At 48.8% G+C, this 25511-nt stretch overlaps 1 protein-coding gene across 4 annotated transcripts in view; it reads left to right on the top strand.

The window, feature by feature from the left end:
- The window catches only part of ANKRD28 (ankyrin repeat domain 28), a 783346-nt gene that overhangs the window by 177787 nt on the left and 580048 nt on the right, over positions 1 to 25511 (top strand). For all 4 annotated transcript variants that reach the window (XM_085630427.1, XM_085630426.1, XM_085630428.1 and 1 more), the window contains exon 2: positions 3675 to 3758. In XM_085630427.1, coding sequence (XP_085486553.1) covers positions 3675 to 3758 — 84 coding nt within the window. The remainder of the gene's footprint in view (positions 1 to 3674; positions 3759 to 25511) is intronic.

Below are 25511 nucleotides of genomic sequence, written 5' to 3'. Positions count from 1 at the left end.
AAACGCCATCCCTCCTAACTCCCTTATTTTAAGGAAAGATCGTTTAGGGGGACGAGACGGAGGAGTTGCGGTTATTTATAAAAGTACTTTTACCTGTACTATCTTACCTAACTTTGTCCTGGAAGACGCTGAAAGCCTAGGTTTCCTGTTAAAGATGTCACCTCACCAGTCAATTGCAGGAGTATTAGTTTATCGACCTCCTGGTCAGGCAAAAAGCTTTCTTGATGTGCTTAACTCGGTCATTGCCCCTCTGGTTGCTAAATACAAACAGTGTTTAATTTTAGGAGATTTTAACATTCATATGGATTTGTGCCATGATCTCGACTCTATGAAGTTGTATGAATCCTTGAATATGCTACATCTTACTCCTTATGTCTCCCTTCCTACCCAGGAAAGGGGCTACAATCTTGATCAAGTTTTTTTCTCTGACAAGATTGAAATGGCCCCACCTCATCCTCTGGTTTGGTCTGATCATTATCTACTTTCTTTTGAAATTAAGAAAACACTTGTCCAGTCTCCTAAGCGGTACTTGGAGCATACAAGCAGTTTCTTGAAGCACACCCGTTTTGCCTTAAGGACAGCCTTACACATGATGCTCCCGCCTTAGAGAGCTGGCTGTAATCATGCGTAAATGAGTTTGCCCCCCTTAAGCTCCGGGTGGCAAATGGAGGCAGAGCATCTGCTCCCTGGTTTACGGAAGCTCTCAGGAAGAGCAAGAGCCTTTGCAAACGCTTAGAGAGGATCTGGAGGAAGGATTTTAACCCTATGGCTAAACAAACGTACAGGGCGACACTAAAATCCTATTACAGTAAAGTTCGCCTGGAAAAAAATAACTTTCTCAACGGAAAAGTTGAGAAAGCTGGCAACAAAAGTAAAGAACTTTTTAAAATTGTGAAAGATTTTATGGCCCCCTGCGCTACTAAGAATCCTTTTACTCCTACAGAAGAATGGACAGTGAGTAGCGCAATACTTCACAAAAATTTCTTCTATACAAGCCTCTTTTGGAGAGGTATGTTCTGATTCCCAGGTGAACTCGGAGAGGTTTCTCTCTCAGACTCCTAAGACCGAGAAATGTCTGCTGCAGTTCCCGACGATCGCTCTAGATCACTCCTTAAATATCCTTCGCTCTCTTAAATCAGGTTCTCCGGTGGACCCATGCCCGGCAAAGATTCTTGCATCTATAGCTGAGGTGATTAATACGGCGGTAAATAGGGTGCTGAACCTTTCACTAACTGAAGGGATGGTACCGGATAGATGGAAACGGGGTAAAATTCTCCCACTTTTGAAGAAACCATCTGCTCACCCTCTGACAGCAAGTAACTATAGACCCACATCACTGTTTCCGGCCCTCTCTAAGGCTTTGGAGAAATATGTGAATCAGGTTCTCGGGGAGTTTGTTGAATCCAGTGGCATTTTACATCCAAGCCAATCTGGGTTCCTTGCTAACTATAGCACTGAAACAGCGCTCCTTGAGATATCTGAATCCATTATATCTACATTGGATAAAGGTGGGAAAGCAGTTCTGATACTGCTCGACCCTTCGATACCGTACCACATGACCTTCTTCTTGATCGCCTTTGGGAATACGGTATTGGAGGTACTCTCCTGCAGTGGTTCCGGTCCTATTTAACAAACCGTCAGCAAACAGTTTGGTCTCCCCCTTTAGCGGCACCCATTCAATGTATGAATGTGGGTGTCCCTCCGGGATCTATTTTGAGCCCAACCTTGTTTATTGTGTTCATGGCTCCCTTGGCATTGCTGGTTCAATCTTTCGGCGCTAGGATCGTCTCCTACGCCGATGACACGCAACCACTGTTTACATGCGGTAAGGGTGAAGTCCTTGATGGGAAGAGGCTTAACCTATGCCTATCCGCAGTATTTAGATGGTTTAATCAGAACCAACTGTTGTAATTCGGAAAAATCGGAAATGATCTTCTTCGGCTGTAATCCGGGGGAAGAATGGCGAGAATGGTGGCCATCTAACATGTCTCCCCGACCACTTTGGCTACCACGGTCAAAAATCTTGGGGTCAAACTGGATAATGACTTGTCCATGAAATCCCAGGTTCAAACGGTGGTGGGCACTTGTTTTGGCCTCCTGAGGATGATGCGCAACTTTCTTCCTTTACTCTGTGTCGCATAGGAAGATAGTTGTGCAAGCCCTAATATTGTCACGTCTTGATTATGTGAACGTCCTATATTTAGGCCTACCTGAGTATCTGATTAACCGTCTTCAAGTGACTCAGAACGCTGCCGCCCGAGCCATTTTTATGGTCAACCGCAGGACTCGTATGACCCCACACCATAGAGCTTTACATTGGCTCCCAGTGCATAAGAGGGTGTTTTTTAAGGCATTGGTATTGGCCTTTAAGGCATTTCACAATATCGGCGCTCCGTATCTGAGAAACGGATGTCAGCAGTATGTTCCTTCTCGTAATCTACGGTCCTCGACTTCTTGTTTGTCACAGACCCCAAAGTTTTTACGCTCTCGTTTGGGAGGTCGCTCCTTTCAGGTAGTGGCCTCTGGGCTGTGGAACAAATTACCCCTTGAGCTGCTTTGTGAAGAAGATCTCTTGTGCTTCCGTCATAAGTTAAAAACGTGGCTGTTTGCATGATCGGCGGTGCGGAGTTACTACAGAGGTGTTTCTGTCACTGGTCCCCCCTGTTAGCGCCGGGACACTCCTGGGAGTAGCCGTGCACTCTACAAATACCCAGTAACATTAACAGTAACATAGACTTCCTTTCTCTCTCACTCCTTTATCATATTCATTCTATCAAACTGACTCACATGTCCACGGCTTGAATTTACAACTTGAATTCCCCTATAGTAATCCACCACTAATCCACTTTGGGTTCTTGAATAGCGTGCTACTTGCCGAAAAGTGCTTATTGCCTAGAGGGTAGTAAGTGGGTTATAAATAAAATAACAATGTTGAGTACGTCAGTGAGGCTGAGGTCTGTTTTTTAATCATGCTTGCGCAGTTTGGGTGGTGTAGATTGCTGAGGAAGGTGCTATGGGTGAGTCAGATGAGGTGGTGAAGTCTGAGAGTTTGTTGGAGAAGGTCTTGTTCCGTGCCGGAGGCCTGAAGAGGAATTGGAAGGCGACCGCCTATTTGTGGAGAGTTAAGTGACGTATGAGTTGAGTGTTCCTGCCTACCTTGATGCAGGACTTATGAATGGTGAGACCACCTCCACTCTTGGGTGATTTTAATTTTTTTTCTCGTTTATAATGGATGGTTGTTCCATTTGTTGGCATTTTCTGTGTTGTTTTTTTTATGGGGTTTCCCGTTTTCAGCTCTTTCCTTCTGTTTTGTGTGTTTTCCCGTGGGCTGTCCTTTTATTTTTTTGGTTGCATGTCTGTCTTGTCTCTGTTCGTTGTATTTGTAGATTGCTAACGTGAAAGTGATTACGCCACCCTTTTTAACAGTTTTTTTTCTTGAAAATTATTTGTATTTATCCAAAACACACAAGTATTGAAACGCCGAGTGATGCGCTGTGAACTGAATAATCGATTGTGAGGTGTTGCTGTGATGAAGGGGCCTTTTGTCCTGCGCACTGTCACTTTAACACTAAAGCAATGCCAAATCAGGTGTCCTGTGGCCTATTATTTACTGTGTCCATGTGACTGTTGGCAGTTCACGGCATTTCTTTATTTTTTAACCTTTTCTATTGCAGCCTCCGCTGGTGCAGGCCATATTCAGTGGGGACCCTGATGAAATCCGGGCACTTATATTTAAGAAGGAGGATGTCAACTTTCAGGTGAGTTTGGGTGTTTATTGCGGTTTTACCTCATTCTGTAAGTGGGCAATGAGGACTGCATTTAGTATGATTAAGTGACAGTGTATTCTGATTAATCTGTAGAAAACTCTCCTTACTGGCCAGAGTAAACCTAAATGCATATATATTAAATGTCATGGCCGGTGGAGTAACAGACCTTGGGGTAACAAATGATATTGTAGGGGAGGTCCCCGAATCCTGGTCCTGTAAGGTAACAAAGGCCAACTTGGGGGCTGATAGTTTTTTTCTCGCTAGACCTATAATATGGTGACGTGTAGCAGGTTGAAGTTTCTGCAGCAGGTCCAGATGGCACTGCCTGGAACAGTCAGCTGGCAAGTTCTAGTCTTCAGTTGATCAGGGTTCTGCCCACTGCTGAATTATGTCCTGTTGAAATGTATGGGGGTTTGTGGAGGTAGAGCTAGGCTCTTGTCACTTCTCCCACCTGCATTTTCACATTATACACTGTTTGCCAGTGGTCATCAGACAGATGAATGAAGAAGCCAGGGCTGAGTGAAGGTTCTCTGCAAGTGTCAAGGACCAAGAAAAGGGACTGTTATTCCTTCTGCCATTGAGTTTGAGGCTGCTGTTTCTCATCCAGTAGCCATCCAACAGCATGGAGAAGTGCTCCTTTGTGGCACAACACCACCCAGAAGGGCTCCTTTGTGGCACAAAACCACCCAGAAGGGCTCCTTTGTGGCACAAAACCACCCAGAAGGGCTCCTTTGTGGCACAAAACCACCCAGAAGGGCTCCTTTGTGGCACAAAACCACCAAGGAGTGCTCCTTTGTGGCACAAAACCACCAAGGAGTGCTCCTTTGTGGCACAAAACCACCAAGGAGTGCTCCTTTGTGGCACAAAACCACCAAGGAGTGCTCCTTTGTAGCTAGTCCACAGATGACCTGTGCCACCAGCATACCAGTGGGTGGCAAACCAGTGGCATCTGAGGGCCCTTTGATAGGAGTCTTTAGTTGGCAACAGTAGACTTTGAGGAGAAGGGTTGCCTTTTGGTCCACCTCTCAAGGGGAGGCACTTTAACCATTTAAGCAAAGGCCTCTGAGACCCTGGATGCAGACATTAGGATGCTTCACCCTGTTGGAGTCCCCAAGGGCTTTAGAAAGATGAATGTAGGTATCCGTCTCAGCTTGACCAAGGCATGAGCACTTTAAACATCACCAAAGAACATAGTTTGCATCTTGCCCTCTTTTAAGCATTCTGAGTGCACAGGCCTCCCAAAAGACATTTTTGCGCTTCATACAAAGTTTGAACTTGCAGCAATTCAGCGAGGTCAAAGCTGTAGTCCGATGAGGAGCAACAGCTGTTTTTTGTCCACTTTCAGTAAAAATTTAATATATATATATCTATCTCATTCGCCTAAAACATATACTGATCCTTTTAGCAGTAACCAGCACAACATTACTAAATTGTTGACGTGTAAAACCGAATATGCTGTGTACGTCCTCACCTGTCCTTGCAATCTCAGTTATGTAGGCAGTACGAAATTAGCTGCACACAAGCGTATACTGCAACATTTACGTGCAATTTCCAATCAGGATAACACCTACCCTGTTGCCAGACACTTCAGAGAAGCCCACAAAAGTGACATCAGGGGTCTCAGATATTATGTCATTGACACCATTGTGCCCAGCAGGAGGGGTGGGGACAGAGAGTCTTGCTTACGTAGACTTGAGACACGTTATATTCTACAACTTGATACAAAGTCCCCATCTGGTCTTAACATTACAGAAGACCTACACACGTGTTTAGGCTAATTACATGTCCAAAACACTGTATCAGCTACATTACGTGAAGAACAGCTATATGAGGCCCATGATTGTATTCCATACAAGATTTAATCCAAAGATTTGCAATAAGGAAGTAGGATCAGATGTGTATATAGCAATTTATATTCTCTTAGACATTGGTCTTATTCTATTTATTCCTCTCTTCTATGGTTATTTATTTATTTATTTTACTATTGATTGCAGATAAATTGTACTGTATGTAGGAAGTTTGCACATTTGCACATTCGTATCCGCCCTTATACTCTGGATTAGATCTTGGGATATACTGTGATGATTCTGACTTTACCAGCCTAGTAGCATACCAAATTTAATTCCATTATGAGAATTGGTGACTCCCTACCTAACTCTGACTCCATACACTCTATTGAATTTATGAATATGAATGTTTTTAGTAATATAGATTTTATGTGATGCACCTTAATACAAGATTTACTTGATGCACATTTCTGATATTTTTGTTCTTTCAACCATCAGTACAAGCACTAGTACACTTTAAATCTGCACGGTAACTTTTTTTCATCTAATAGGGGGAGGACTATTTTTACCACTAGTTATTGATTTTATGCTGTGTACATTGCCATATAGATGGCAGCATTACTAGTCAGCAGCAATCAGTTATTGTACATATTGTTATTTTACACTTACTCTATGTTGACTGAATGGGCATTCATGCCTTTATTGTATTTCGGTACTGTATATGATATAACCGTGTGAAATGTACTACGTGGGGTCATTTACGTATTTATGTGGTCCAACTATGTTTTGTTGTGGTAGTATTTTTTCAGTGGTAACGATGTCTCCCCCACGTGATGTAATTTGAAATCTTCACTGGCACTTTAAAAATCCGGCACATTGTGAAAGATGCTGTCATGTGAGCAAGGCTCTGAGGAGCCGAAACGTTATGGCCGCCGCTCTGGGCAAATAAAATTGATTTTGCACTTCACTTTGGTTCGTGTACCTACTTTGCGAGCGTCCGGAGGATTACCGAGGCTGGCAAACGCGGTAATCGGGATATATATATATATATATATATATATAGATATAGATATAGATATAGATATATAGATATATAGATATATAGATATAGATATAGATAGATATATAGATATATAGATATATAGATATATAGATATATAGATATATAGATATATAGATATATAGATATATAGATATATAGATATATAGATATATAGATATATAGATATATAGATATATAGATATATAGATATATAGATATATAGATATATAGATATATAGATATATAGATATATAGATATATAGATATATAGATATAGATATATAGATATAGATATAGATATAGATTTGGATCCCTATTTCTCTGTTAAGCGCTGTGACACCCTTCCGGCTCACGTTTGCACTATATAAAACACTAAATAAAATTTATGTAATGAAAAGGCATTTGTAAAGCGCATGCCTACTCAGAGTCCCGGTGCTGGAGAATGGTTTCCTGCATACTAGAGGATGGACTATTACATCACTTGCTGAGAGAAGCCAGTTTTCAGCTTCATCCTGAAAACCCAAAGTTCAGTGTTAGCACAAAGTTCCAGGCCCTAGCACTGAGATAGCAAAAGGATCTTCCACCTATTCTGGCCCGGTGAAGTTTAGGAATGATGGTCAAAAGTTGACTGTAGTGTCCTGGGAGTGGCTTAAGTACAAATCCACCTCCTAAGGTACACTGCTCCTTTTTCATGCATGGCTTTATAAGCCAGGACCAGTATCTTAAAACAATCCTATTTTTAATGGGTAGCCGGTGGAGTAATTTCAGATGTGTGGGTGGGGACATATGAGTTCTAGGAGCGAGATTGAGGACTATTCTGGCTGCTGTATTCTGAACCACTTGCAGATGGCTCAGGAGATAGTAAGGCAGACCTAAAAGTATATTTTCATAGCCGAGCCTGGACGTCAATTTTGATTCCCAAGTTTTTACCAAGCTCTGAAGAGTGGCGGGAGGAGGGACATCCTGAGGCCACCAAGATCTCCAGAACACCAAAGGAGTCGCGCCAAAAAAGACCATCTCCGTTTTATCTGGATTGCATTTTAGTTGGGTAATGGACAACCAGTTTAACCCCTTTAGTAAGAACAGATTTAATAATTCCTCCATCAAATTCTTCCCCCTTTTCACAAGTAAAGAGAAGCTGAGTATCATCAGCACACGATATTACTTTAGCACCACCTGCTTCAGCAAGAACGGCTAGACTAGTAAGATAGGCATTAAATTACGAAGGGCTAAATACAGAGCCCTGAGGTACTACCATTTTTAGGTCCTGAATTGGAGATGCAAACGGGGGGGATCTATACTCATTGTCTTCTGTTGTCTAAGAATGAAGTCATCTAATTCAGTGCCAAATCTCCAAACCCAATGGAATGTAGCCAAACCAATAGTCTTTCATGGGGGATGGTATCCAGGGCCGCTGATAAATCCAACCATCACAACAGCCTTGCCCCCATTATCAAGTGTGTGTGTGGGTGTGTATATATTACATTACTCAGGACACAATAGCTCCTGTGCAGGTAGGGTTGAGTCAGACTTTCCATTGAAAAGTGGAATAGTGTGCTGGCAAGTTTCAGTTTTTGATAAAGCATATTTTGTTTTGCTAACAACTTTGATATTTGACAAATCTACAAGAAATTTAACAAAAAAAGTGAATCCACTTTGGGTACTTCTTGGCACTTTTTGTGCAGATCTGTTAAGTGGGTGCCAAAAAGGTGGAGGGGAGATAGGTTCCCAAAAGTGAATTTCCCATTTTTACTCTTAATATTACATTAAACGTGGCCTGCACATTGAGCTTTACTCTGGGTGTCCCCTTGTTTTGTTTGAAACGTTCTAGCCATGAAGAGGGTAACTAGATACCTGGACCAGTAATCCACAGATGAAAGACACCATTGGACTAGGGAGCTTTTTCTCCCATCATCCTTAACAGATTGACAAATCCACTGTGTTCTGAATGGCTGGCTGTCACAGACAAAATTATGTTATGGCTGTCAGTACTAAATATGGTAATTGAGAATTTTGTAAACACTGAAACTAAAAAGACCATACAGGGACAGGTTGAGCCTACTCTGGCCCATGTATGTGTGTATATGGATGTTAAGATGGTGGAAAGCTCACTAGGTTGGGGTGCAGGTCACAGATTGACATCCAGACACTGTATCTGAAATAAACATGTTAGTTATAGATTCCTAACCTTAGAATTACCCCAGGCGTCAGACTGGATCCATAAAGTTTTTTCGTCAGCTGTACCTCTGCGTGTCGAAAGGTGGCGTTGATCAGCTGGAGCGCGACCACAACCCAAAGTCGTGCGCCGACTGCCGGTCCATGGCTCCGAAGGATTTGCGGGAGCGGTCCCGAAAGCTTCTTGAGCGCCGGCAGTCGGCTCTGCGCCGTTCAAGGTCCCAGTTACAAAGTAGGTCGAGGGACTGGTCGCGGAGCCATCATCACTCCAAGTCTTTACACTCTGGATCGGGTAAGAAGAAGCAGCATCGTCGCTCTTTGACTTTTCCGTGTCGGTCGAGGGATGCGGGGGTGCCCTTCCCGCGGCTCTGCGCACAGAGCCCGAAGAATCGACTCCGGGCTTCCCTCCCTTCATGGGACCCGGAGCGACTCCTGCCCAACTTTGTAAATTTTACAAGGCGATGCATGCCATCTTTGGGCAGCCCAAGCCCGCCGGCGCACCTTTGGGCCCTGAGGACTCTGTTGGGGGGCCAAGGCCTTCTCCGGCGCCGCAGGCCCCACTTGGATTCAGGCCTGGATCCGAGTTGGCGCCGGTTGACCTTATAACACCTCCACTGGCGCCGCATCCTCCGGCACTGCTACCGCAGCAGACTCTGGTCGTGCCCCCGGCCTCGACCCTGGCCTCCATCCTGATGTGGACCCGGAGCCGGACCGGCATCGCCCGATCTGATACCAAGCTGGGTTTTTGTGCCCCTGTTCACTCCTGGGGTCCCTTTTCGGCCAGATAGGCACCCAGAGGATGAGGAGGACTGGGAGGGGTCAGGTTACCCTCTGACTGATCAGCTAGGCTGAGCAGGACTGGAGAGCGGAACTGGGGGACACACCTCCCCTGATTTTGGCATATTGTCTCCTACCGTGGCTTCAGAGGTGGGAGCGTCGTACGCAGTGGTGGTGTGCAGGGCGGTCGAGGCCCTCAACCTAGAGCTTCCTACAATGGCAGTCAGAACTAAACTCTTGACAGAGGTGCTTCAGCCGGCTTTAAGCTCTTCGGGGCCCCTGCTGCCGTTTAATGAGGCCCTTAGCGACGTCCTTTTGGGCACCTGGTCCAGACCTAACACAGGTGCTCCCGTGGATAGGATGATTGCCCGACGCCACTGCCCGGCTCCGGGCGACCCCTCTTTCCTCCCCCAACACCCCACCCACTTCCAAGAGCACATTCCCTACCGCTCCAGCGGAAAGGGAATCCAAGAAGCTTGATCATCTTGGAAAGATTTTCTCTTCCGCCAGCTTGGGACTGCGGTCGGTAAACACCGCATGTCTGTTGGGACGTTATTCCCACTCTGTGTGGGACACGGTTGCGCAGGTGCTGCCTCGGTGTCCAGAAGAGGCCCGGACAGTGCTCTCCCAGCCTGTTGCTGCCGGGAGGGATGCAGCTAAGTGTACCATCCGTTGTGGGCTGGATACCACCGACTCTCTAGGCAGGACGATTTCCACATCAGTAGCTGCTCGTCTCTACGTTTGTATGAGACCGACTGACTTTTTGGGGGATGTCCAGAATACCCTCATGGACATGCCTTTTGATGGCAGTCGACTTCTTGGCGACAAAGCGGACAACGATGTAGAGTGTTTCAAGTACTCACGGGCTATGGGCAAGTCCTTCGGCCTCTCCAGCCGCCCTGTGCAGTCTGCTTTTCGCCCCTTTCGTGGCTACGGAAGGGGTGCCCCACTATGTCCCGCCCAGAGCCACAGCCGCAGCAAGTTTCCCAATCTTAGCGCGGCCGGGGGAACCACCGCCATGGATCAGGGGGCCATCGGACAGGCCAGTCCACCAACCCCCCCTCTGCAGCAGCCTCCAAGCCTTCCTAGTCCGGCTTTTCAGGCCCATCAAATGCTAGTGGGCGGCAGGATCTGCCATAGCCTCCCCCACTGACGCACCATCACATCGGACAGTTGGTTTTGCACATAGTCCGAAGGGGCTGGTCCCTCCCCTTAGACTACTCCTCCAACCATGCCACCTCAGTACCACCGCATGTCGGAGGATCACCTGGGCCTTCTCCAACAGGAAGTTATGGCTCTCTTGGCTAAGAGAGCCATCGAGCTCGTTCTTGTCCCAGAAGTAGGTCATGGTGGTTACACCCACTGCTTTCTGGTACCCAAGAAGGACAAGGGCCTGCGTCCTATCTTGGATCTTAGGAACGTCAACCTCTTCCTCCGGAAGGAGAACACTATGTTGATGCTCGCTCAGGTCTTGTCTGCCCTCGGATACTGGATGGTAGCGTTGGACATGCAGGACGCTTATTTTCACATCCTTGTCCTGCCGGCCCACCTACGTTACTTGCAGTTCACGGTAGGCCACGAGCACTTTGTTTACTGTGCTCCCCTTTGGGCTTACCAGCGCCCCTTGGGTGTTCACGAAAGTGATGGTGGTGGTCGCAGCTCATCTGCACAGATCTCGACGACTGGCTGTTGAAGGCGGGCTCGCCCCAGGCCGTTGTTTTCCATCCCCAGACTACGGCCAACCTACTGCATTCGCTGGGTTTCTCCATCAATGTGCTGAAGTTGCACCAGATTCCCTCTCAGAAGCTCCTCTTCATTGGAGCGGTTCTGGACACAACGCAGTTTCGGGTTATTCCACCCCAACAGCAAGTCCAGGATATTCGGGCTATGATTCTGATCTTTCAGCCTCTATCCCGGGTTGTGGTCAGGATGACTCTGAGGTTGCTGGGCCTCATGGCCTCCTGCATTCTGCTGGTTGATCCAGGTGGCATATGCGGGCTCTGCAGTGGGACCTGAAGTTCCAGTGAGCGCAGCGTCCGGGGAATCTGTCCGATTGCGTCCAGATCTCTGAGGACACTGCACGACAATTGCAGTGGTGGCTCACAAACCAGGATTGGGTCAACGGTAGATCCCTCTTCCCTTCCCCACCCAGAGCACACAGTGGTGACATACGCATCCTTTCTGGGATGCGGTGGCCACATGGGAGAGGCGGAGATCAGAGGCCTCTGGTCGAGTCCGGGCTCCATATCAACCTTCTAGAGTTCTGGGCGATCCGTCTTGCACTCAAGGCATTCCTTCCCTCTGTCCAGGGTAGAGTAGTGCAGGTGTTCACGGACAACACTACTGCCATGTGCTACTACAACAAACAGGGCGGGTGTGGTTGTGTACCCTATGTCAGGAGGCCCACCGCCTCTGACATGGCTGGAACATCAGGGCATATCCCTGGTGGTTCAACACCTGGCAGGTTCCCTGAACGCCGGGGCGGAGAACTCAGCTGCAGGTGCATGATGGATCACAAATGGCGTCTTCACTCTGAGGTGGTGCAAGGTCTCTTTCGACAGTGTGGAGAGCCTTGGTTAGATCTATTCGCCACTGAAGAGAATGCGCAATGTCAGCAATTCTGCACGTTGGAATTTCCAAGGCGGCACTCGCTGGGTGACGCTTTTCGTCGCGAGTTGAGTTGCGGTCTGTTGTACACCTTTCCGCCTATACCACTTCTGCCCAGAGTGCTGCAGATCAGGCGCGATCGGGCCCAAGTTGTCCTGGTGGCTCCAGATTGGGCACGAAGAGTCTGGTATCCCGAGCTGCTCAACATGGCCATTGATCCTCCGACCGTCTGCCTCTTCGGGAGGATCTTCTGTCGCAGAAAAAGGGGATGGTCCTCCACCGAACTTGTCCAGCCTCCACCCCCTGCGTGGGGATTGAGCGGCAGCAGTTGACGTCTTTTGACCAGCCTCCCAAAGTTTGTAATGTAATCTTGGCTGCCAGGCGTTCCTCCACTAAGACTGTATATGCCTGCCGGTGGAACAAATTTGTGGCAAGGTGCACAGCAAAGGCTGTGGATCCCCTTTCTGCCCCTCTTTCTGAGATTTTCTTGTTTCTCCTTTCTTTCGCCCAGCTGGACTCTGCTCTGGGCACAATCGAGGGCGATCTCTCGGCCATCTCTACCTTCCTTCGGCTTCCAGATCAGCCTTCTCTTTTCAAGTCCCAGGTTGTTAATCGTTTCTTGAAAGGCATAACTCATCTCTTTCCTCCTATTCCCTTCATTATGCCTCAGTGGGACTTGAATCTAGTCTTAACCGATTTAATGTGTGCTCCCTTTGAGCCGCTTCACAACTGTCCTTAGAGGCTTCTTACACTTAAAACTGCATTCCTGGTAGCCATCACATCTGCCAGAAGTGACTGAGCTCCAGGCTTTTTCCTCCAAGCCTGCTTTCCTGTCTGCCCATCCGGACAAGTTGGTTCTCACAACTCGTCCATCCTTCCTTCCCAAGGTTGTCATTGCCTTTCACATCGGGCACACCATCACTTTGCCCACCTTCTTTCCGCCTCCTTCGAAAGAGGAAGAGAGGCTCCGCCGTCTGAACCCAAAACGGGCGCTTTCCTTTTATCTGGATCGCACCAAACAGTTCTGGGTTGATGACCAGCTCTTTGTTGGCTACGTGGGTGCCAAGAAAGGTCAGGCCATACACAAGCGGACTGTCTCCTGATGGGTCGTTTTGTGTATCAAAGTCTGCTATTCTCTGGCAAAGAAGGTGCCTCCAGTGGGGCTGCACGCCCATTCCACCAGGGCGACGGCAGCAACTACTGCTTTGGGATGAGGAGTTCCTCTAATGACATCTGACGGGCAGCTACGTGGGCTTTGGTGCACCCATTTACAATACACTACTGCCTTGACAGTCAAGTCTGGAGAGACTGCTTCTTTGGCTGTTCTGTTCTCCAGGACTTTCTGGTGTGATCTTGCTTCGCAGACCCACCTCCGGGCTTGGTATTGCTGGGTATCTATTCTAACGTTAGGAATTTATAACTAACATGTTTCTTTCAGGTGAACAAGTTACTTATCTTTGGTAATGATACATCTGTAAGAATCATAGGTTAGTTATAGATTCATTACCGCCCCACCCACCCTCCCCGTTCTTTGACTGATATCTAGGGTTAAGGACATCCTTTCAGGGCCCTAGTTTTGTGCACCAGTGGTCAGTGTCTTGCATGGGTCTGCGTTTCTGGTGCGTTAAGTCATGTACAGAACTGACGTCTGCGCGAGGGCGGCGTCTAAGTAGCTGCCGTGTGGTCATCCCAGCGACCACGACGCCAACGACTGACGTGGAGCCATCCAACTCCACCTTTCGACGTGCAGAGGTACTGTTGACGAAAAACCTTTCCATATCCAGTCTGACGCCTGGGGGTAATTCTAAAGTAAGGAATCTATAACTAGCATATGTTTCTTACAGATATATAGTTACCGAAGGTAAGTAACTTGTTCTTTAGCTTCTGATGGCTTGAGTACCATTGGAACCAGTGGCCACATTCTGGCATCCAAGATCGGTTGGTTGAAAAAATGAAAAGCAGCTCCTTGATCCATTGCTGGATACAAGTTACAATCCTGGGAATATAGTTAAAATGATCCTTTCGGTAACGCAGCTGCCATGTTGATCAGAGGAACTAATGATCAAGTAGCAAGTGGCTACCCTTGTTAAAGTAACCTGGGAGGGCTCCATGGTGCTTGGACACTGCCCCAACTCTACCGCTGCAGCTGTACGGCAGCTAGTGCCTCTGATCAGCCCCCGGCTTGTGAGGATTTCAGCTTACTCCTACTGTAGTTTCTGGGAGGTGTTGAAGTCCCAAAACCCTCTGTACCTGCCACTGTGCGAGACTGGCTGGTGTTATCCTGATGGTCTTTTCAAATATCCTTTAAGCTGGTTTACTTTGTAAATGGGACTAGAAACTGTACATTATTATTAACCAGGCCTCCAGAATGTGCCTTAACTCCTGACTCCTGTGGAACAAAGAAGACGTCCTACACTGAGGTGAAGCCTCTGTAGCACACATGAGGTGGTTACAGAACATGGATCCACAGTACACCGCTGTCAAAAAGCGCTGATCCAAGTTCAACCTCAGAATGTGCCTGAGCTCCTGTAGAACAAAGACAACATCCTCCATTGAGGCAAAGTGTTGTGTGCACATGAGGTGGTTACAGAACATGGATCCACAGTACACCGCAGCCAAGAAGCGCTGATCAAAGTTCACCCACAGATGGTGTCTAGACTGGCTAAATGGAACAAGCGCAAAGAAAGGTGCATCCAGAACATCAAGAATACACAACCTCGTGCTGTCGAGCCCCTGACCTGATGCTGAAGGTTCAGCCGAGCTACCTTGAAATCAGGAAGTCATTGGAAACTTCTCATAGTAAGGTAACCCTTGGAAGCTTCTCATAGTAAGGTAACCCTTGGAAGCTTCTCATAGTAAGGTAACCCTTGGAAGCTTCTCATAGTAAGGTAACCCTTGGAAGCTTCTCATAGTAAGGTAACCCTTGGAAGCTTCTCATAGTAAGGTAACCCTTGGAAGCTTCTCAAAGTAAGGGAATCCTTGGAAACTTCTCATAGTAAGGTAAGCCTTCAGTGGGTCCCTTGTCCAGCTCAACTCCTCTTCAGCCTGCCCTTCATGATCGAGCCCAGAGGCGCAGGGCGGACCTGGCATTGATTGCTGCCCTCATGGGACTGGCCGGCTGGGTTTGCCAGGCATGCGTTCTTCGCCGGGCGTCTGTACACGGTAGGTCCTTGGAGCCAAACTGGTAGTGACTGTAATATCGCGCAATGAGGCTGGGCGAGCCTATGTTTGCTGAAGGTGCCCGTCCCGGGTGTTCTGCGAACCCCGGTGACCTGATTGATGTGGTACGACCCACGCTGCGTGAGCGTGCTTAATAAAAGCGGTGTACGCGTGCGTGACGGGAATAGCCGCCCACGCGCTGACACCAGTTAACCGCAACCTCCGTGTCCTGCAGGTTTATTGACGCCGCCTCCGCGTGCGCCTGCACCCGGCTCCGCATCGCAGGCCAATTAAGAATACCGCGCACTCAGCTGACATAAAGTGCAGTGGTAAATACATTACATTGGAGACGAAGGTGTCTGGACTCCAGCGAGACAGCGGTAGCGGCTACGCACATGCTTCTTTGTGCGCAGTACTCGTGCTACCGATCACCTATCCCCACATGCGGAGTGTGTTGGCCTGAGGCTTGGGGGGACTGTGCAAATTACCCTGCAGGAGTGCAGACGGCTGGACATTGCAGAAGACACCAACAGGGGTGCTCAGAGGCAGGAGGTGTGCATGTGCCCCCGGTGGGCCCTACAGTGAGTGACCAGGGTAGGCTGGCAGCTGGCCTAGCGAATACCTTGCTCTGTGGCAGCTGCACCTCATTAACACGGCGTAAGCTAGCACCATGGCCCACATCCTGGTGGTTGAACCATTTGTAGTGGTGGGGGCTACCTCTGCGCAGGCACCGAGGTGGAAGGAGCGGGTGGAGGGAGTGCTCTTCTTTGAGGCGACCAAGGTGGACAACGCCCAAAAGCGCGCCATGCTGCTACATTTGGGAGGGAAAGATATTCAGAAGATAGCGAAGACGGTGACCGAGGCAGCGCCAAAGACTTATCTTACTCATTGTGGCCCTAAATGCCCATTTTGAGACAATGGCAAACCGGGACTACGAGCGCTTCATTTTCAGACAGGCAAGGCAGAAGCCTGATGAATCCCTAGATATCTTCCACGCATGTCTAAAAGAACTGGAAGGGACCTGTGACTTTCAGGATGAGACCGCGGAAATAACCGGTCAGATTATTCAAGGGTGTGCGTCGGCGAAGCTAAGGGAAAGAATACTGGAAGAATCCAGAAAACCTTTAGCGGACATACTCACCCTGGGGAGAACAAAAGAGCTCTCCAGAGCTAGGGCAGCACACATGGAGGCTGCACTTCAAATGCCCATCATGACGGAACCAGTCAACTCAGCTATCAGTACGGCCACGGGAACAGTGGCTCGCACAAGGAGCCCTACCACCACTGAGTCGATGGCCCGCACGCGGAACGTCAGGGTCAAGTCATGTGGGTATTGCGGAGGGCCATCACACAGACCGTCGGACTGTCCAGCACGAGGGAAGTAGTGCACGGCCTGTGGGAAGTTTAATCACTTCATGAAGGTATGCAGATCCACTCTGGGACGGGCAGCAAGGTCTCAAGTCAACATGATTCCTGAAGCTCAGGAACAGGGCAGCGACATGGACGACGATGCCCAAGAGGAACACGTTGTGCACTCATTATTCACAGTGGGGTCTGCAGCTGAGACCCAGACGAGCCTACCGCGATGTCAAATCCCGATAGCTGGGCGCCCAGCAACCGCAATAATTGACACAGGTGCCACCATAAACATCATGTCATGGGAAGCATACCGAGAGTTGCCGTTTCCCCAGGCATTGAGGTCAGCGAAGGTGAAGGTGTTTGCATATGGTCAAAGCAAGCCTTTAATCATAAAAGGAAAGCTTAAAACCCAAACCCGAATAACATACGAACAGCATGAAGTGGATGCGCAAGTGGTCGTAACAGAAGAAGGGCATGGCATGCTCCTGGGGTGCAAGTCAGTGGAAGCGTTAGGGTTTGTCACCTTTGTATTTTTTGTATCCATCAAGAGGGCGTGAGCCAGATACTAGATGAGTTTCCCAAAGTGTTTGACGGCATCAGATGCCTGCGGGACAAGCAAATACACTTACACATTGACCCCACCGTAAAGCCGGTGGCTCTGAGGCACAGGAGGGTCGCATTCCATTTAAGACCGTCGTCTAAGGAGCTGAGCAAGCTGGAAAAAGCTGGAATCATCGAGAAGGTGCATGGTCCGACACTGTGGGTCTCTCTCTGATAGTGGTCACCAGAAAACCGAAGAAGCCAGGAGAAGTCAGAATATGTGTAGATATGAGGATCCCGAACACTGCCATCAAGCAGGAAAGACATTAGACACCCACCATCGATGATCGAATTGGGGAACTCAGCAGAGCCCCAGCTGGTTCTCCAAACTTGATCTAAGAGCAGGGTATCACCAGCTGGTACTTGATGAACAGTCCCGATATATAACCTCTTTTTCCACTCACGTTAGACTGAGGCGCTACAAGCGTTTGAGTTTCGGAATTTCCAGTGCCGCTGAAGTGTTTCAGAACACGATCCGAGAACTCCTGGCAGATCTCCCCGGGGTTGACACCGTGAGGGACGACAATTTGGTCCATGCCAAGTCAGTGGGTGAACATAATGACTGGCTCAGATAGGTGCTCCGCAGAATTCAAGAGTCAGGACTTGCCTTGCACAAAGAAGTGCGAGTTCTTGCAGAGGAAACTGCAATTCTTTGGGTACATCTTCTCCGCGGAAGGAGTCGCTCCTGACCCAAGCAAAGTCTGAGACATCAAAGATGCCCCAGCTCCCACCAACATCACAGAAATGCACAGTTTCTGGGGATGGTAAACCACTGCGGGAGGCTTATCAAGGACTTCTCATCGCTCACCATCCCTCTGAGAGAACTCGCCAAGGCCTCTGTTCCGTGGTCATGGGGGCCAGAGCAAGAAACTGCTTTTCAAGCCACGAAGGGTGCGCACTCCAGTAGTACTACTCTGCGATACTTTGATCAGCGCCAATACACCCAAGTGGCGGTTGACGCTGGTCCCCAAGGACTCGGGCGGTGGTTCTTCAAAGATCCAAGGAGGATGAGGGGGTCCCTGTAGCATTCGCCAGCCGATCACTAACAGACTGAGCAAAGATACTCTCAGATCGAAAAGGAGGCCATAGCTGTTCACTAGTGGTGCAGGCACTTCCACTTGTATGTTGACGGCAAACCGTTTCTCATCACGATGGATCACAAACCTTTGATCCCTCTATTCACAGGTACAGCTTTGAAGCCTCTGCCACGCATCGAAAAGTGGATGTTGCAGTCGCAGGAGTATAACTGTAAGGTTGAATATCAGCCTGGGGCAAGTAACCCAGCAGACTATCTGTTGTGACATTCCAGAAGTGCCACGATCAGTGAAATGGAAGAAGCCGAGGAGACTGAAGAGTATGTACGGTACATCACTGATAGGTCATGCCCACTACCTCTCTCCCGACGGAGATTTGCCAAGCTACGGCACAGGATGAATGCCTGTAGAAGGTGGTGGAAGCGGTGCAAAACTACCAATGGCATCACCTCCGAGGTCCGGGGGTCAAGTCTACGCAGGAAGCTCGAAGGATCCTTGACAGCCTCTATCTGGTCAGGCATGAATTGAGTGTTGATCCACATGGATGTCTACTCAGAGGACACAGATTGGTCATTCCCTCTACCCTAGAGAGCAGGGTGGTGGGACTCACCCATGCCAGGCCATCAGGGCATGGTGAAAACCAAGAGTCTGAGGACAAAGGTGTGGTTTCCTTTTGATAGATGAAACAGTCGAAGCCACGGTACGATCATGGCAATGGTGCTAGACCACCAGCTAGCCAAATCCTCCAGTGCCCATCATCACCGAGCGACGGCCAGAGGGTCCATTTCTGAATGTTAGTATGGACTTCGGAAGCCTTCCTGATGGCGAAACACGCAATGGTAGTCATTGACGACTACTCGAAGTACCCTGGGGTGGAGATCCTTTCGTCTGAGTGCTGGTAAGGTTATCACTAAGTTGGAAAAGGTACTGGCGACCCACGGGTTAATTCAGGAGATCAAGCCGGATAATGAGCCCCCTTTCATGGGCAAGAGTTTGCACTGCAGTTGTCATCCCAAGGAATCTGTCACAGGAAGATCACTCGTAAATGGCCCTAGGCCAACGGGGAAGCTGAACGCTTTATGAGGACTCTGAATAAGGTGATCCGGATTGCCGTCGCCAATGAAGAGCCAGTGGAGCAGTCCATCTACTCTTTTCTCCGAGACTACCGCCAAACCCCGCATGTCACCACTGGAAGGGCCCCGGGACACCTACCATGGGAAGAATTGTGAGAGACTCAATTCCCCACTAGCCACAGTGGACCCCAAGGGAGGTGGATGAGTGTGAGGTCCACCAAAAGCGACAGAGGGCCAATGACCAAGTCAGAGCACACCAGCGTGCAGCCCACTCCCAGCTACAAATGGGAGACTGGGTGTTGATCCAAGACAGTCACCCAGGAAGCAAGTTTCGACTCATTTTTGAGACAGACCCCTGGTGCATCACTCAGATCCATGGGACCAAAATAACAGCTGTGAAAGGTTCGGAAACGATAACTTACAACGTATCTGCCTTTAGGAAGTTCCATGGTGTCCAGGAAAGAGGACCGAGTCCATCTCATGATGCTGAAAGAGTCCGACTGGGACAATGTCAGAAGCGAACAGCTCTCCTGGCCGGTCGGTGACTGCCAGTCCAGAATCTCCTGGGCCGGGCCAAGATTGAGGTGTTGGGGATGCCACTGCTGTCCCTGAGCCTGTTATTGGTGTAAAGAGGTGGCGGTCGATATGGTCTGCGGGGTAATCCAGAACCATCCTGCAGGCTGAAGGACTTCCACTGCTAGAGGGACTGATCCAAGGTTTGGGGTCGTCAGTGACAGGTTTGAAGTTCCCAACTAACGTGGTTGTTAATAAAGTTTGAAATTTTTTGTTTTTGGGAGGAATGTAATATCGCGCGATGAAGCTGGGAGAGCCTATGTTTGCCGAAGGTGCACGTCCCGGGTGTTATGCGAACCCCGGTGACGTGATTGATGTGGTACTACCCACGGTGCGCGAGCGCGCTTAATAAAAGCGGTGTACGCGTGCGTGACGGCGATAGCCGCCCACGCGCTGACGCCAGTAAACAGCAACCCCCTTGTCCTGCCTGTTAATTGATGCGGCCTACGCGCGCGCTTGCACCCGGCCCGGCATCGCGGCCCAATTAAGAATACCCCGCACTCAGCTGGCATCGAGTGCGGTGGTAAATACATTACAGTGACCACCATTGTCCTGGACTCCCCGCATGCCCCGCGTCCACCATACATGGGAATGGCCACCAGGCGCCTGTCTGCGCTCCAGCAAGTGCTGTAAGGAATGCATGAGCTATTGAAGCCAGGGGCCTGTGTGTGCGCGTTAAAAGTAATCTTCCCTGTGTATTGAATTACACCATCACTAAAAGGCCGATGGAGAGAGATGTTTCTTTTAATTGTGTTATGCGAATGAGTTGTTTTGACTACAGGAGAGCGATGCTGATGTTTCGACCCACACTGGTTTAGTGCCCAGGAGACCCAAACACTAACGATGGATTAAACCCAGATCTGTGACTGGGGGTGAATGTTTTGCCAATGTGCAACATTCCGTCCATCATCTTGTGTGTTTTGCTGTTCGCCCTATGTGGGAAGGGTATGCCCAGACGTGGGTTTCATGCTCACTACGTCACTGGAGTCAAGCTATCCTGGCTGAAGAGGGGTGAAACCCCGAAACCGGTCCTAGGATGCTTGATTCCGGTCCAGGGAAGACCTGGCTTGGCAGTTCAGGCTGGACTGTTCCCATGAGGCACAGGGTCAAGACTGATTTGCATATGGCCATGTCTGAACTGGGGTGGCGTGTTGAGCAAAATAACGATGGATTAAACCCAGATTTGTGACTGGGGGGTGAATGTTTTGCCAATGTGCAACATTCTGTCCATCGTGTGTTTTGCCGTTGGCCCAAACACTACTCCTTGTTTCGACTTGGAGTTGCATGCTTATGGTCGGCTGCACTCGGACACCAGCCTCGAGCTCCTGGGAGCTGCTCTTCCCAGGGTGGATGAGGTCTACGGGCGGTGCTGCGGGTGTGCAGCGGGCGCCTCCTCTCACCTGCGGGTTCTGGCGAGGTGCGTCGGTTCTGGGCAGTAGGCCAGAGTTGTTACCGCTGGATGGGCGCTGCGCCAGGCTGCTCTGGTCACTTCAGGACTGATGGTTTCTGCTGCCAGCTGTGGAGGCGCATTCCTCAGGGCAGGGAAGTCCGGGGTAACTCGACCCTCAGTCACAGCTGATGAGAGGCCAGACGAAGAACCCCCAGAGCCGTGACGCGCGGCGCTGGCGTCTTCATCAGAGGGTTCCTTTCTATCCATCTGCCCGAGGCCGCTTCTCTATTCAGCAGCTCCCACCGTCACTGCTCATCGACTACACTGCTCAAGCAGACTGACCCCGAGCTATCCTTCTTTAGCAGGCAGTTCTGGCTTTGGCTTGTTAGGTCTCGCCTGACCCAGCGCATGCGCTGGTCTGGCGAGACTTATTGAGAGGGCTCCAAAAAGTGCTACCAGGCCAGCTTAGAGCTACAGTGCATGTGCGCGCACGCCGCGTTTTACCGCGATTACTTTCACTTTCGGCCGCACTGCCGCTTTGATGTTTGATTGTGATCGCAATCACTTTAACTTTCGTGGCCGCACGGCCACTTTGCATAGCCAAAAGGTCTCGCTTTTGGGACCTCATAAGTATTTAGTTACGCAACTGTTGCATGGCTAAACACTTATAAGGTCCCAAAGGCAAGACCTAATGGCTATGCCAATGCTTGGTTTTTCTCCAGGAATTCCTCCCGTATCTTTCTCTGCAGCTCCTCTGTGTCGTCGTGACGCCAGTCATGGGCCTCCTGGCTGTGTGGTGCTGCATCAGCTCTTGGGTGTTTTGTGCACTCCAGGGCTGCCATCCTGCCTGTAATTGGAAGCCCTGTGCTGCCCCTGCGCCTACAGTGCGAGCAGGGGGGGGGGGGGGGGGGCTGCAGCTGAATCTGCCCCTCCCAATCATACCGTGGGGACGCTCTAATGACGCTGCATGGTTTGCTTACTTTAGGGGATTTTGTGCGGCACCTTACACACTTTGAGCGTAATTCCAGGAATCCCGTCATTACGTCGGTTGCGTGATTACATAACAATTCTTGGTAAAAAGACATTACGGTAATAACAAACAAGCAGAACGCGAGAGGCTGTTCGTTTTGCTCGAATGTATGTTTTTTTTTTTTTGTGCGAAAAGCGCTTTGCGGCAAAAAGCAACAGAATGCACTTCGCGCTATAATAGTGCCAAATGGTGGGTTTACATTTCACATAGTTATGTTACTTTTTCTAGAATTTTTGAATAATTCCACGAAAGCAAATTGCACGAGCTCCCCAATCCAACCCCCACTTCGGATGGATTCTGCGGTTGGTGGAGTGCTGGGCAGGGTTTTGGTTTCAGACCACTCATTCGTTATTTTTTAGCAACTTCACTAGCTTTTAGAGAAGAAACACTTTATCTAAACCACATTGATCTTTTCCCCAGTTAAACTCCCACACCAGTGGGATGGACGCAGATATATTGGAAGTTCGTTCTCATGTTGTGCTAATGCCAAGTGGTGGTAGATTTAGAGCAGTGACCGCAGCTACATGGATGTGTGTTTGAGTGAATTGTAAGTGGCACATTATTCTGTTGTATTGTAGGATGTCTAGAGCCTCTTTCTGGTGCGCTGAAGCACCTACCCACAGGTAGCGTGCTGTACCATGCCGCGTCTGCATTTGGAAGAATGCTGTTTGTTTTGAGCCTATATGAGAAGTGTTTGGTCTTGAGTGATTGACCAGAGAAGAGCTCTGGTCTTGAGACCCAGTTCGTAATGTTGTCATGGATGATGAGTGTAAAAGATACACACAGGTTACAACTTTCTCCTGGAGTTCACCCATTACTTCTGCCCATCTTTAAAAGCTGTGATTTTTCATCCGATCCCTTTCTATATCAGTTGCAGCTGGAGTGTGTCCTCTTAAGTTATAACTGGTGTACTCTGATGAACCCCCAAAAGAGGCAGGAAAGGTTGGAGATCTGCCTGACGAACTCTAATTACGGTCAGTTTTTCTATCCATTGGTAGGCTCGGAATGGGTCTAAATCCGCTGGAATGGACTGGGAAGGTAGTCCCGAGTGCCCCATTTCACCAGCCCACACGTACAACTCTGGCAGGAGTAACTGCCTACCTAGTTATGCGTATTCACTAGCATGAACCTGTAGTCCAAGATTGTGGATGAGTGGTAATCCCAGAGAACCTGGCGGTGAGTAAAACCCAGGAGCGGTAATCCCTAGAAGTGATCTGTGAGGTCCTGGGGCAGCTGTGGCTACCTGGTGGAACTGGTAGGCCCCTTACTACAGGGTGAGGCTCTCGAGAGGATGCTACTGGGTGTGATATGGGTATTAAGCTAGCGCTTACTACCCCTGATGAGTTGCAGAGACGCTTTCAGACTGGTATCACTGCTCTGTGGTAGACCCGTGTTAGTGATGTGATCGAACATAAACGCTGCCATTATTATAATATTCTGCTCGTTACGATGCAGCTTCCGATATTAATCTCATACCTGTTGCAGACTTGTGCAGATTCTTTATGAAACGTGCATTTCATGCGCTCAGGTTAGCGGCATGCTTTATTCTGTTAGTGATATCGTCAAACATAGATACTATATGTCATGATATTTATGATATAGATTCATGCCGTTTGTGCACAGTAGTACACTCTATTTTTGAGGCACTTTATTGAATAGAGCAACATTGTTTTTGCAGAGTGAATCTTTTCTGGATTCACATGCTCTGCATTATTCTGCCATTTAATGGTTGGGTCCAAAATGTTCTCTTTTTCTTTTTACTCTGGTCATTTGGCCCACCTTGATACCCGACATACCTCCCAGAATCATCTCTGCGTTGCCAAGACTCCGCGCCCTCCCAACCCCTCCCTTTGACAGAGCCGGAACAAGCAGACTTATACCTGCCGTTTACCCCTGAGCCGGCACAGGAGAGAATCTACAGGCCTATACAGGGCGAGGAAGAGCCATACAAAATGTTCAGCACTGAAAGCTTGATGGAGGAGGGGTGGCAGGATATTCAGAGACTCCAGAGGAGATAACTAGCCTTTTCTACGGTTTAAGTAGCATCCTAGCAATTCGTCAGCTAGCCTCCATGAAAGCTAGCTGAAGAAACACTCTTCCCAAATGCCTTCATACATTTTGATTCCGGATCAGGATGCGTAGTATGGAAAGAGTTTGGGTTGAGTCTATTCGGTGATGCCTGCACCACCAAGCTGTCAGTCGTCGGGTGTATCCTAAGGAAGAAAGGATCGCCAGGTGCAGATCTGTCACCTAAAAACTGGCCTGATGGGGCAAACACCAGGCTTGGTTCAAGTACTCCTTGTTTCCGTCAAGGCTTCATTAAATGGAAGAAGTGGTTCTGTGGGAGTTTGTCTAGATTGCAGGACTGCATCAGGACATTAGTCTTAACTTCCAACAGGTGGAAGCTGGAGGTCTAAACCTTCAGCAGCCAGTTTGATTACAACAAAGGAAGCATATTCCTCTAGGGAGGACCCAGGGGGAGAGTATAACAGAGTATCAGGGAAGCCGTCTAACCCACCGGCACCCTGAAAGTCCGTGGAAAGGTTGTCCTTCTAATTGGATGCATCATCCCAGTCAACTCCATCACCATGTTGAGTGTGTTCTGAATCTGAAGCACAAAGAATATGAAGCATTCTAGGTAAAGGCAGGGTTTTATTTTTAGATTCTCACTCAATATGCTGAAGTCACACATGACTCCTTTGCATAGGCTTCTATTCATCTGAGCCAGTCTGGGTATGCTGCAATTTTGAGCCTTCCCTCCAGATAGTCCACAGCATTTGGGCTATGATCCCAATGTTTCAGCCTTGATCCTAGGTCTCAGGGGGAGTGGCTGCAAGACTTAGTGTCTTGGCCTCCTGCAACCTGCTAGTGGATTACTCCAGGCTGCATTTGTGGCTATGCAGTGAGACCTTAAGTCTTCGTGGGCTCCGCACCAAAGGAGCCTGGCTGGTTCCATCCAGATGTTAGACAAGCCTGCAAAAGCACTGCAGTGATGGCTGCTTGATGTCAGTTAGCCCAGCAGTAGACCGCACTCCACCCAGAGCGGACTTTTGTAACAGACTCATTGCTTTTAAGTTGGGGAGGCCATCTGGGAGAGGTGAAGATTAGAAGACTCTGGAAATGCCAACCATTTGCTCG

This window comes from Triturus cristatus, chromosome 10 (assembly GCF_964204655.1).
Source record: "Triturus cristatus chromosome 10, aTriCri1.1, whole genome shotgun sequence".
Taxonomy (NCBI): Eukaryota; Metazoa; Chordata; class Amphibia; order Caudata; family Salamandridae; genus Triturus; species Triturus cristatus.
Note: the sequence above shows the minus strand (reverse complement) of the source record. Positions and strands in the feature narration are given on the sequence as shown.